This window comes from Phyllostomus hastatus, unplaced genomic scaffold, assembly GCF_019186645.2.
Source record: "Phyllostomus hastatus isolate PE091 unplaced genomic scaffold, TTU_PhHast_1.1 phas_contig_40, whole genome shotgun sequence".
NCBI classification, from domain to species: Eukaryota; Metazoa; Chordata; class Mammalia; order Chiroptera; family Phyllostomidae; genus Phyllostomus; species Phyllostomus hastatus.
Genome location: NW_025333872.1, coordinates 28,504,184 through 28,518,434, shown reverse-complemented (window position 1 = coordinate 28,518,434; position 14,251 = coordinate 28,504,184). Strand labels below are relative to the sequence as shown.

General features: G+C 34.5%; 1 protein-coding gene across 47 annotated transcripts in view; it reads right to left on the bottom strand.

The window, feature by feature from the left end:
* RIMS1 (regulating synaptic membrane exocytosis 1) overlaps positions 1 to 14,251 on the bottom strand; it is a 421,648-nt gene that overhangs the window by 111,570 nt on the left and 295,827 nt on the right. For 33 of the 47 annotated variants that reach the window (XM_045843939.1, XM_045843943.1, XM_045843959.1 and 30 more), the window contains 3 exons: positions 13,911 to 14,036; positions 12,289 to 12,351; positions 7,940 to 8,029 (listed from right to left, as the gene is read on the bottom strand). In XM_045843939.1, coding sequence (XP_045699895.1) covers positions 7,940 to 8,029; positions 12,289 to 12,351; positions 13,911 to 14,036 — 279 coding nt within the window. The remainder of the gene's footprint in view (positions 1 to 7,939; positions 8,030 to 12,288; positions 12,352 to 13,910; positions 14,037 to 14,251) is intronic. The other 14 variants (XM_045843948.1, XM_045843956.1, XM_045843957.1 and 11 more) reach the window with 3 other exon arrangements.

The following is a 14,251-nucleotide window of genomic DNA, read 5'->3' as shown; positions in this document are numbered from 1 at the left end:
ATGAACTTGTATGTTGGCATGACTAGTTGTTCTATTTCTGAGATACCACATATACTATCTACTTAATAAATATCACCAATGTGTTGATTGAATTTCTGCTTATACCAAAAGAGAAGCATTGAAAACACCCAATAACCCTTTGTGACCAATTGGGAAAAATTATTTAAAGATAAAGACTATATTAAAAGATAACAAGCACCATAAAATAGAATTGAGTGAACTACAACTAAGAAGGAAAACAAAGCAATAAAAAATAAATATTGTGGAACTTCTAATGTATCAGAATGAAGTGGATTCTGAGCATGGATGCTATTTTTAAAAACCTAATATATGGACTGATTCTAGCCCTTGACAGTATTTAGTTTAAAAACACAATGTTCATAAAATATATAAGAACCAGGTGTTCTACTCTAAATCATACATTTTTAAATATTCCCCAAAGTCTAAACTTCATTTACAACAAGCTTAAGCAGTAACAAAACAAGACAACTGAGATTAAACCATCAACCAATATACGTAACAAAGAGCAGACTAGGTTCTGGATATATTTTAACATATTTTAAAGCACTTAAGAATTTTTTATTTATTTACATGCGAACAAAACAATAGTTAAATCTATTTTTAGAAATCAAAAAAACTAAAATAAATACCCATCCTTAAAACAGAATTGACATGTTTATACACTGCCATTCATTAAACCACTACCCTCATTTCACTAATTCCAAGGTGTTTTATTAAAGGCAGATGCACTTATTGACGGAATCACAACACATCTGGCTCTGACTCCTGGAAGGAAGCATGTCATAACCATCATTTCACTTGCTTATCCTCCATTTGGTGGCCTCCAAGCTCTGGAAGCCACTTGTCTGTGAGCAGGAGTTGACTAGTACCTGTCATTCTCCGGAGATGCATGCTGGATTTGAATCCTGGGGCTAGGAGGTCGTCTCCTATCTAGGGAGGGGGACCATCTACCCCTGTTTGCCCAATGAACAAGACAGGAAAAAACAGGACATTTAGTAACTCCTAAAATAAAAGAATATATGGTACAATAGGACTGGAAAAGCACCCCAAAAAGGCAAAGTATAGATTCTTCACTCCATAATTTATTCTTCACTTTTACAAGCCTTGGAGAGATAAACTGTAATATAATATTGTAAGAATATAAGATATAAACACTTTTAAATGAATACAAATTTTATTTGGAAAGATGTTTTAAATATCAAATGTAGTTTTTTCCTTTTAAAATGTATTTGTGTTTGAATACCTATCTACACACACATAAATATGTAAGAAACTTGAAGTTTAAAAGGATACATCCTTAAGAATCTGTCTTATGTTTGAATAAAATAGGTTTAATAAGCCACCAGTGTTTATTTTATAGTAGGCCTTGAAATGACTGGATCAAGTGGCAAAGATGAGGTGTGTAGATTTAATACAAAGTAGGAACAGTTTAATTGGAAGAATTCAAAATGTTCTTTAGTGTGTATATAATGACATGAAAAAATATTTTGTGAGAAATGCTAGCAGTAGTGTCTTAAGTTTTCTTGGGGAAAACTACAGGACTTAAATTAAAAAATTATGAGTTAATTAAGAAAAGAACACCAGTGAATAAAAATAAGAAATATAGATTAGTGCCATGCTAAATTCATCTTTAAAAAAAGTATGCTAATCTTTACTTGCAAAAATAGTTCCCAATGGGTTAAACTGTTGTTTTCTTATTTCAGTACTTATAATAATACTTTTTTTGTGTGTGAGTCACAGTTAAATAAGTGTTCGAAACTTGGTTCATTCCTTTGTTAAATTATCTTTAGATTCTGTCTACATATAACCAAAAATTCAAAGCAACTAGTCCAATATTTAACAGTGGTAATAAGAGGCTAAATAGGCCATATTTTGAAAATTTCATATATCAGAAATGAGCAGTCTGAGCAGGACAATTTCTTCCTCCTAAGCAGCACAAGTTAACTGAATGGTCTTTAAGAACTCATCTAGGTGTAAGGTTTTATAATTATCATGAGTAGACTGGTCCTAATGTTTCAGAAAGAAAGTCAGTATTTTTTCTGCCATTATAACTCAGTTTATGAATGTATTCAATAATTTGGACAAAAGCAGCAAAGGGCTTCCAACATGTGACCAGGATATCGGAGGTCAGCAGGTATTCAGTCCTGACAGCCCCTTGGAGGCCTGTGTCTAACTGATCGGTGGTAGACGGCCAATCTCAATGCGACTCAGGTAGGGCTTGGAGGAGCTATGACGCGAATAAAGATACTCAACAGAAGAATTTGGACAGAAAAGAAAACTGTGTGGCACGTTCTCTTATATGTGTTACATTTTTGTAAAATCAGAAACACTTTGCATTAATTTTGTTACAGAATTATTTCGATTTAAGTAGTTGGTCAATCCAATACGAATGCTTTAAAATATACCTTTTTACTTTACTGACTTGTGTTCTCCAAATATGATAAAGAAAACAATTTCTCAAATAAGGGAAAATAATTACAACTGAAGTGTTTTCTACATTGTTATATTCAGTTGTGTTGAACCCTATGGTGTTATTTAAAAACACACAAAATAGAGTTATGTGTTTTGTGAAGTAATAAGTAATATTAACTCAACAGGATTACGGATAAACTTGCTTCCTGAGGCAAAATTCCAGTCCTTGTGTTTTTTAAACACAAAGTAAAGAAAAAAAAGCTGTAATTATGAAACATGCAGTGAAAGCTGTGAAGGATAAAAATGTACACGTAGAAATAAGCAACTGTGAATGCAAGCTTTTAACAGGTAGTCTTGAAGAAATATTTAGCATAATACAGGTACATCTGTGCACTCAAAGTCCTTCCAAATATGCTGATAGGTATATCAATACGAGAAATTTCTTCACTTTTCCCTCATATATTTGATATGATGGAAGCTGAATCAATTCATACCCAATTTTTCCCAAAGAATAGCTATTACATACATTTTAGTATTACACATTTGTGAGCTGCAAATAAACTAAACTATTTTATATGTTTAGTTTGTATGATTTTAAAATGTATTGCAACTTCCTTACCCTTTCCTCTTATCAAACCAAAGAAAAGGATCAAAATTGGAATCTTTGTCCCCTGTAATTTAGTGTATGCACAGCTTCAACCACCACTTTCATCTTAGAAGTTGACCTGGTAGATTAAGTTGCAGTTATTAGTCATGAGGTTGAACTAAACCAGTTAGTTCTCGATTTCTCTTTCCAAACCAGCTTGCCTGTAAGTTACATTGTTAGTACTTTAATATCAGGTATTCTAAATTCGTTAATTCAAGAACACCTATTTGTTGGGAGTCCATCCTTTTCACAGGCTCAGAATACAAAAAGAAAGGTTACCATGAAGATGTCTATGCAACTGAATTAACAGGCTGTGAGCTCCTTGCAAAAGGGAACTATAATGTTCTGTTTTGTTCTGAAAGGTACCTCAATTATGCACAGCACAGAATAAGTAATCAGTACATATTTGTAAATATTTAAGTAGATAATAAAGAGAAAAGACCTTAAGGTTTGTGATAATAGAGGTAAGAAATATTGAAAACCTTTACTAAGAAATAAATAGTAGTGAGGGGACCCACAATGAGATATAAAGGAAGTGCTTCGGTAAGCAAGGTTCCTATGTTGTGACTTTCTCCTCCCCGCAGTGATATATCTTTAAAATACGTGTATGTGTTTAAGTGTGTAATGAATATATACATTTTCATATGTACACATGTTTCAGTAGTGCACATTTCTTGGCAGAACGTAGCTAAGTAGCTTCTAAAATCTAAAAGAGAAATTATGTGGAAATATGAATCATTCATTCCATAAATAGCACAAATAAAATTATCTGTGAACTATTATGATATTAGAAACCAAATATGAACAAATGAGATAACTGATACACAACATGCATTTTTATTGTCTGTTCCCATTATTCAGTTTAGTCTGGGGGGCAGCCTTAAAAAAAGGTTTTATAGAAAATATGGTTATTGGACTGGCATTTTTGAAGAATCAGTAGAATTTTTTAGTGGGTAACAAAAGAAATGGGGCATTTTGATTTTAATGAAAAGAAAACTCAGGAAAGAAAACAAGTAATAAAAACTGTTAGTAGAGCTTAGGAGAAAAAATGGGGGCAAGAGTGACCCTGGAACTGGAGACGGGCTGTATTGTGACCGAAGTGAGGGTTCTGTTTCAGAGATCCTCATGACAGCTGAAGAGTTTAGTGACCCCCCACTAAACGTGAAGGGGGAGCAGGAGAAGTTTTCCCAGATTCTGTGGCGGGTTAGATGGCAAGGCCAACAAATGTGAGAAAAACGTAAGAGGAAACGTTTTGCTATAAAATGACCTAAGGGGAGATAAGGAATTTGATTTAAACTCTGATGTATATAGGGTCTAGCAACCATTTATAAATTTAGGTCTAATACTCAGGGGGAAGGGCTGGCCCAGGCAATTACAGTGAAGTGTTGTCTTCACATGTGCTGGAGTGGAAACTTTTGATAGAAATAATAACTTCAGGGACAGAATGACTGGGGCGGAAGAGAAAAACTGAGGGTGGAGCTAAGAAAATACATAACTTTGTGAGATAGGAGAGGAAGAGGTGCTTGCAAAAGTAGGCTGTGTTATAACGAGGCATAGAAAAATCTGTAGAGGGTACTAGGGATGGGAGAGGTTCAATGACAGGGTGGTTAATGTAAAATGTTGCCAGATGATGCTGGACAACTGAGGAGCCAATACAATTCAGACAGGAATTTCAGCATAGCGGCGGAGTGGGGAGAAGTAGAAGACAGACTGCAGCGTTACTGGGAGGAAAAAATGGAGGTAGTAAGTAGAGACTTCCCTCTGATGAGCCTTAAGTAAGGCTATGATTTTTATGACAAAGAAAGATGAAAAGAAAATCTCTTAGAAAAGTAACTATTCCCAAGTGGCTCTAACAATCTGTGTCTCTGAACATTTAAGCAATAATTTGTTTTCAAAAATAAAAAGTAAAAAAAAAAAAACCCAACAACCTAAAAAAGGAAAGGTTAATAGCAGACCTTCCCAAAAGGAAACAAGGGAGAATGAATGACCTCAGGCAGACCTTGATGATAAAGATAAAGGCAAAGAACAAGGATCAGACCTCCTTGTAAGCACACAGTGGTAGCTGCTAGTGAAAGGATAAAGGTATGTCCTTATTTATTACAAGTCTTTAGTACCTTAAAACTAGTTTTTCTAGATCTTTTATTGTAAATGAACCCAACACTTCTTGATTTAGAGGTCATGACTGGTTGGGGGAATGGGGAATCCACAGTAATTTTGCTATTTGTGTCATCAACAGAATATAAAATGGAGCCCCCCCAAATTACCTGTGCTACTCAAAATTCATCTGTTAACCTGGGCCAAACCATCCAAACAGGGAAGAAAAGGTGGGTCTGAGGGCTCGAACTCCTTTAGGAAAAGAATGTCACCTGTGCCTGGTTCTCCTTTACTTTGAATCATTAGTGAAGTATCATGTTGGGTATTAAGTCTGATTTGAGAATTCCATCCTTTATATTTACACAACACTGTGTTTTAAAAATCAGTGAGGGTACTTCATGAAGGGTATTAATTTGGTATAACAGCATATAAATAGTCATCAAATGGCCTGAAAGTCAGCAAACTGTTTAAACTTAATAATTCATAAAGCTGTGGAAATATGTTAATATCTTAAGAATATGAAATTATATTTTAAATATATTTTATCTAACATTTCATATGCTATGTATATATTAGGCACTGACATGAGAAGCTCTCTGTTCAATCAGAGAAATTAACTAACTGGGAAATTCTCTAAGCCTCTCTCTTCCAACTCTGCACATCCTGTCTGGGGACCTGAGGTGCAGTTTCCAAAGAGAAACAAGTTACCACTGTCGACACTGTTACACTCTGCTTGGTTTGAAGCTGCTTATTGGTGTGTGCACAAAAAGGGTATTTGAGGTCCTTATCCTCCACCCAGTAAGCATCTACAACTTCTATAATTTTCTTGATGAAAACTTACTTTATTTCCCTCTCGGCAACAAAGTGACTTCAATAAATTTAAAATCATCGATAACACCAGTCCCTGCTTCCTTTCACTTTTAATGAAAATTTCTCTTTATTAATATATAGGTTTTCAATTGTGTTTTTCTTCTCCCCTCAAAGGCAAGCACACTCACTTGGACTTCGTGATGACCTGACCTGTATGTTAACGGGGGCCAGAGTTTTTCTACAGGTTGAGCTCTTTTAAGGGTGTTACCTGAGAGAGTGCAGAGTGCATAGATTTTGAACCCTATGGCTTCAGAGTCACAGAGAAATGCATGCTAGATAGCCTTTGGCACGAGAATGGATCTGTATTATCCAATACAGCAGACACAAGTCACATGCGGCTACTTAACAAAAAGGAATGCAAAATATCTCACTAAAAGTTTTAAACAGATTGTGTGTCGAAAGGATAATATTTTAGATATATTGGCTTAAATAAAGTATTAAAGTTAATTTGATTTTAATTAACCTCAATACAGTAACTAGAAAATCTTAAATTGCACACGTGGCTCGCATTGTGTTTCCATCAGGTGGCGCCACACTGCTGGTGCGAGGTGTGCTGTGGTGGAGACTCAGTCGGGAGAGCCCACCCACCGAGCTACTGTCCCTGGTTTTAGTGCCGAGCAGAAACACAGAGGGAGATAACAATAACTAAATTTTTTTTTGCTACTCTTGTATTTATTTTGGGGGGTAATTTATGATAAAGAAAATATAATCATTTCTACTGTGATTCTAGAAGAGTCTATAGTCATTACAACTAAAATTATATTACAAATGTAAAGGAATACAAAAATAGTTAGATTCCCTTTTCCTATTACAAAATGTACAAGTATAGAAGAATATAAAATAGATTTTTAGTAGAATCTTACAAAAACACTAAAAAATAGGTATGTATACCTGTACCTATTATTCCATTGTATAAATAAACATCTCGTAAATAAATGAATCAGACTAGAAAGACTGCTGAAGAAAAGCTTTAAGTGGTCTCTGAAAAAGTGGATTATATTAGCATGACTAAATATTTTTCTTCAGGATTTGTAGAGTTCAGATGCAAATTTCCACTGGATAACTTCTAATTGAAAAGCAGTAACAATTATAACCAAGACTATTAAATATAACCAAGTTTACTGGAATAGAACGCTTCATCATAATGGAAAAATTAGCTGCTTCCAATTAGGATACAGTGTTAAAATCACTGAATATATTTAATTTAAAATTATAATTATTTACTAATCAATCAATTACAAGTTTTAAGCAAAATTACGTGCATATACATATGCATACATATATTTTCATTTATTTTTTGTGTCTTTATTTTTTTAAGGAATCAGTAAATCTATGGTAAACATGCCATTTTTGTTGTCAAAATATAAATGAATGCAAAACTTGATCTATATCAAAGAGTAGTTTGGCTAAAAAGGGAATACAGATGCACAGGGGAAGTATTCTATCTAAACAGAATTCTTATTTTTATTTTATGGAAGATTACTGTTAAACCTCTAAATACCATTTATCATTGGAACTAACAGAAAAATGGTCCTCCTCTTCAAATAACTCATTGGACCTTGTAACTTATCAGCATACTGAAGGCTTCATGAGTAGTATGTAAATAAAACAACTAAACAGCAACAGAAGGAGAAAAGCTGCAGCCAGAAGCAGCTACAAATTATATCACACCATTTGCAACAACATTCATGGAAATATGTGTATATGGACCCTTGGGTTTATCCACATACACATATCTCCCCACAGACGTGTATAATAAGGGAGGGGGGCATGTAGACAATTAGCAAAGTGAACATGGATGGATAAACTTGTGAGACACACATGAAACAAAACAAAGTGATTGAAAAAAATCACTAGCACAAATGATAGAAAATTAAGAAAGTCTTTATTTTATACCTTTCTCGTTCTGGTGAATGCAAACTAGTGTCTGGTCTCAAGCAGTTGGTACTAGCACTCCTAGCCCTGTCAAGGGAGGGCTGCAGTTCACTAGTGCCAGTGCATTGCATCCAATGGTAGAAGAGAAAGACAAAGAAACAAAGAAAGGAAGACCATGTTAGAGAGTAAAGCATAAAGTAATGTCCCCTTTACATAAAATGTAGAATCACTATGATTCAGTTCATAAGGGTGTGAAAGGGCTGACAGAATGGCAGTGCAAAATTTTGTTTAGAAAATGAAACTAAACAAAGATTATGCTTGAATTGCTTTGCATAATTTTTTAAAAAGGGTCTCAGACTGAAAAATGACACCAAATCACATCTGCTTATGAAAAAAACTAAATACAGAAAGCACTAAAACAAAAGGCCTAAAACTTCATTACCAAGAACAGATGCCACACCAAAACAAAATGAAGGACATCAGAGTAGAAAAAGTTCACCACTCAACTGTTTTGGTTCACAACACTAGACAAGGGAAGCGGAAGGTAAGACTTCCGCATGTTCTTGCCTAACCAGTGTTTCACCCGTAAATCTCAACACTTTAGAGTTAAAGCGTTCATGGTGAGGAGGAGAGTCCTGTCTAGTCACTGATTTGGTTTGAGTATGTGCAGGCAAAAGTGAGCCTCGCAAATGAAAATCATACAAAAATAAAATGGTATGGAATGAATTCTAATTAAAATCAACAAGTAAAACAAGACAAAAAAGACAAAAGAACACAACCAGAATTCTGACATTTGAGTAAAATTTCATTTAGAGAAATCTACAATTCATGTTTTATCATTAAAACTTTTTTTTATTTTTTTTATTTTTTTTTATTTATTTTTAGAGAGGGAAGGGAGGGAGAAAGAGAGAGAGAGAAACATCAATGTGCGATTGCTGGGGGTCATGGCCTGCAACCCAGGCATGTACCCTGACTGGGAAGCGAACCTGTGACACTTTGGTTCGCAGCCCGCAATCAATCCACTGAGCTACGCCAGCCAGCACTAAAGCTATTTTTAGATTCCATTTATTTAATGTTTCTCTGTGTATGATTAATTTCAAGGGAAATGTTAATGCTTTATTAGGATGTAAATTTGCTATCTTTAATAGGCAAAGGATTAGGGATTAGTTTGTCACTGGGACTCACTGTTATGACTCCTACCTGTAAATCTCCCAGTGAGAACTACTCTCCAACAAAGGCATCTTGGGAGGTCGTGTTTTATTGTGCCCAACAAGACATCTGGGATATGGCCACACTGACACGCAGGAAACAGGAAAATATATATGAAGCACATTTATATGTAGATATGGAAAAAATTAGGGGGCCTATAAAGCTAAAAACATTGATAGATCTTCTGTTTTTTTCCCTCAAAATAACCACCATAATTATTTGAAGGTAGGATTAGAATCATTAAAATAGGGAATCATAGGTATCTGCCTTCATAATTAAGATAATAACTCAAAATTACAATTTAATTGTTATATGAATTACCAATATTTAAATTTACTGTATAACTCCTGATTTAATATTATACCTGTTTCTATGGAAGTAAACAACTCATAGCTCAAAGTACTAGCCAAATACCATGGTGTAATCTGTCACTGGCTGTTGGGTGAGATGGGCATTATATGCAAACCAGAGTATGAACTCTGATGTGGCAGAAAATGGGCAAAACAAAACTAAAGTTAGTTCAAATTTCTTTCAAATCAGTGAGGGTTTCTGAACTACCTATAGCACCAAGAACAAACTAGGTCCAGTTAATTAATTATTTTTTGATAGTTTAATTTTTCCATAAATTGCTCACTGTGAAAGTCCATTGTCCATTTTGCCTTACACTAAATTATGATAGAGAAGGAAATAACATTTGCTGAGGACATACTAAACATGAAATGCCCTACTAGTTTACTCATGTTTATACTAATTATTAAAACCAAGAAAAGCTCTTAAAGCCTGTGTAAACAATGTATTAGGGTGCTATACTCGAGCACAAATTGGAGATGAATTTTCTGAAACTAAGGACTCTGTCTGCTTTACAGACAATTGTCTTCAACTCCTAACCTTAGGCAGCTATCCTTAGTAATAGGCTGCTATATACTTTTTCTAAACAATTGATTCAAAAATGATATTTTTTTTCAGGAACACTGAATAGGGATCAGCATAGAATGGGAAAAGGAATGAAAAATACCATACTATTTACAGTATGAAGGCCTGAGTTCCCACCATGGCTTTGCCACTTACTGCCTGTTAATCTGGGTAATTTCAGGTCAGGTGGTTAAGCCTTTTGTGTGGGAAGCTCTGAGAATTAGATGAGGTAACAGGTATGGTGTATCTAGGACATAGGCAGCCACAATATTTTCTGTATGGCACTATTGTCTCAGGACATATTTTATGAAAAAAAAAAAGAAGAGTTTGATGGTTAAGTAACATAAGGAAGAATGGATTAAACAATATGAGAAATATCTGAGTATATAACTTTAAAGTGTTCTGTATATTAAATCTCCAGGGAAGGGCTGTAATTTGTAGTTTCCAAATTCTATCTGAGTCACAAACTTTTATTGGTGGAGCACCACCAGGACCAACTCCTCAGAACACACTATGGGAAAAGCTAGTTTAGTGGAAAATGTCGAATAGACTTGATTTTGACTCCTTACTCTGTTCTTTATCAAATTAAAATCTATCACCTTTCTTTACCTGTAAAATGTGAATATGATTAATATCATATAATTACTGTCAGGAAATTGAGATAAGGTGCATTAAATACTTAATATTGTGCTTGGTACTCAATGAAAGTTATTTTCCTTGTTAATTGGAAAAGAGTAAATCCTCAAATTTTATTCTGAAAATTCCTAATCGAATATGATATAATGTATTTTGAAGATAAGATTATATAAAATGGATTAAACTACTGATATATTGTATCCTGTAAATCCTGGAATTTCACCTTTAGAAGTAAAAGTAAATTTAAAAAGTCTATTTAGCTATTCTATTTAGACTATTGGGTGTGAGAATACTGGAAACAACCACTCACTGGGTGACAGGCCACACCGGGTACCTAGTAAATGTAAAGTTTGGGTTTTTTGTGTTTTTGTTTTTTTGTTTTTACAGTTACTGAGATCAAGAGGAGCATGAAGGAGTGTGAGAAAACTTTCTGAGTTTCTAAATAAATCATTCCTATTAATAAACTATTTTTCAGGAAGAAAATTAATAGTAAGCCCAGACAGTTGAGCATTATAAGGAATGAATTAATTTTTGAAATATTTATGGTTTTATATTTTTTCCTGTGACACTACAAGCAAACATGGCAATAGTTATCAATAGGAGTATTTTATACATATAAAAAGTTAATTCTTATTAGTATGATGATATTTGCACTATTAAGCAGAACCACATGTTCCATGCAGACAGTAAATTAGCCACGTTTGTTCTTGTATTGCAGGTGTCCCAGTTATAGCTCTTTCCTTCTCTACTCTACCTACTTCTCAATGGCCAAAACATTTAGAAGAGTTTGTCTCTGTGTCATTTCATTTCCTTATCTTCTGCTATCCAAATTGACAGTAAATATTTACAGATTTAATTCTCTGAGTAATCTCTAAGAGGATTTATTTTAGATATGAAATCCAAGATGTAATGAGATTAAAATAAAGTATCAGGTTCTAAGCTCCAATTTAGAGGAACTATTACACCCCTTTTCATTCTCACCTTTAAAGAGGCGCCCTATCATTCCATGCATCAATGAACGAGTTTATACTGCAGCATTTCTGAACTGGTGTGGGGGTGAAGGAAGGGAGGGTTTAGAAGTTAGCAAGTCAGACCTCCTCACTGTTTACCAAGAAGGAAATTGAAACTCAGCAATTAAAAATGAACGTAACAATTTTATTAAAGACAAACAGAATATAAACAACTGTAGATTTCAAAAGGAAATGAAAAAAAGCTAAAACAAAGCAAATTGATAATCATGGAAACAATAACTCTGCCATGCACAGAAGATCAGACCTCTCGTGACTAGACAGGCGTGTGTGTTGGGGGTGGGGCACCTAGAGTTTTAGCTGAAGAAATTGGTTCCTCAGTTTTAGGAATGTGAAAACAGTTCCACAGAGTCTCATCAGTCTCTGCATTTTTTAATATACAAATAGAAAAGTTGTCTGCCTGGACAAGAATTAAATATATTTGGAACCTTTTCCATAAGCTCCATATAAATCAGAACAAATTTTGAGTACTTGGGAAAATAATTGTATGTCTTTGTGATTATACACTAAGGGAGAGACGGAAGAGTAGTAGAATGGAGAGAGAGTCATCACACACAGTTACCGTTACCAGATCCCTGTATTTACCTGGTAGTATGTAGGCATTCTGCACTTCGTCCTCGTTTTGCTCTGGGCAGCATAAGAAGCTCACTGCACAGACAGGATGGGTGGTGAGTGAAACAGATAAATTATGGGCATTAAATGACATGGGATATGCCAATGGTATGCAGATGAAAACATGAAAAGGGAAGAAACCAGATTGTCTGCACTAGCATTCTTGCTTGAAAGATTAAACAAAAACATGACAATATTTTTAAAAATTTAAACAATAATGTACACATTGTGGTCAAAGTCCTAGCTGTTGTTGATTTGTTACTGTATTTCAAAGTGATTTTACAGATTATTAAAACAAAACGAAACCAAACCTTCCCCAAATAAGATATAGAAGTCTATTTCCAATTCTAAACACTTGGGTTACTTTAATAACTTTTGAAAGGCCTATAAACCTGGCCTTTCTGATATTAATGGGAACCCTAAGTTTTTTTATTTCTTTTAAGCAACTTAAAGCATGATAGTTTTCTTGGCTTTTATAGCCACTGAAAACACTGCATCATGTATTATGTTTCTCCTTAGCAAACCAAAAGTATACTCCACTAGGACTGCTTTATTTTAAAATAGATACTTTTTACACATTCAAATTAATTCCACTCTAATGAATGTCCTGGTCGAGAAGGCGTTCTTCTCCCCCCTCACCTAAATCCATGGTGGCTCCAGTGAATGTTGATAAAGTGGTTCTCGTTCAACTCAACTCAAGCTGAGCAGTGTGGAATCCTATTCCTCAGAGAAGTTTCTGTCTCTGTGCCTAATCTAACTTCTCTCTTTGAAGATTATGGCACCACTTCCCCCAAGAGGATGACAGTTAGGGAGGTAAGAGGCTCTACTTGAGTTCTGTGTCCTTAACTACATGGTAGAACAATCAATCATTCAGCACAGCTCCCATTTCCCTTCTCCTCCCTGAGACCTTCTCCACTTTAAAATGCCAGAAGAGAATATTCAACACGGTAGGTATTACATGAAGTTAAATCATGTCTTGAGGTGGGGTCAAGCATATTACTGTAAACATGTGGTTAGTCTGAAAAGAAAGTCTGTGAGCATGCAGAACAAGGGTTATCATGTAGATTTTTAGTAGTTGGGTCCAGGAAGTATTTTTTCATAAGAAAAGAAATCCCTCTTAATATTTTCTGCTTTATAGACTCTTCATAGAAATATATTTTGTAAAAAGTAGGTATATAAAAATATTATTGATGTTCTTACAAAAACTCTGCAACACTGTCTGCCTTTCAGATGACCTGTATCCAAAATTTTAGTAACAAAATTTACAATTTTGTAATTATATAAATCACAATCCAAAGCCTGCAATCCACAAAATATAAAATATTTGAAAATTGCTTATGTAGTCTCACTTCCATAATTTAAGATAGTATCTAAGTCAACAATAAACTGTACATTTGAAACTATTTAAACATACATTTTGATTTTTTAAATTGCTTATATTATGACAATAATATTAGCCAAGTTGTTCCTTGAGAAAAATTCAGTTTTGAGTGATGAATTACTTTTATTTTCAAATGTACTACACCAAAATATCTATCATGCATTCAAGCACAGCAGAGAATGTTTAACGTTAGGATGATCATGTAAACAAATACCTGTCTTGTTCAGATAAATACTGACTGTCCACTTCTCTGGACCTGTGATCGACTGGGCTTCTAGAGGCATCATGGTGTCTGGTTGGAGAACGTGACCTTCTTGTTGGATGAATTTCATCTAAACTCCTAAAATGATTACAAAAATTCATGTGCATCAAAGTGGATCAACTTCCCAAACCAATCAGGCAGATTAACAGGGAAGAACTGACAGTAATTGGCAAGCAACTGGCACAGCCAGAAAAGTGCTGGCATCACAACCAAATAACGATTTCATCAATGACTCTGAAAGGTATTTCTCCTTTATGAACATGCTGCCTGTGCTACATTTCTGGAACCTCTTT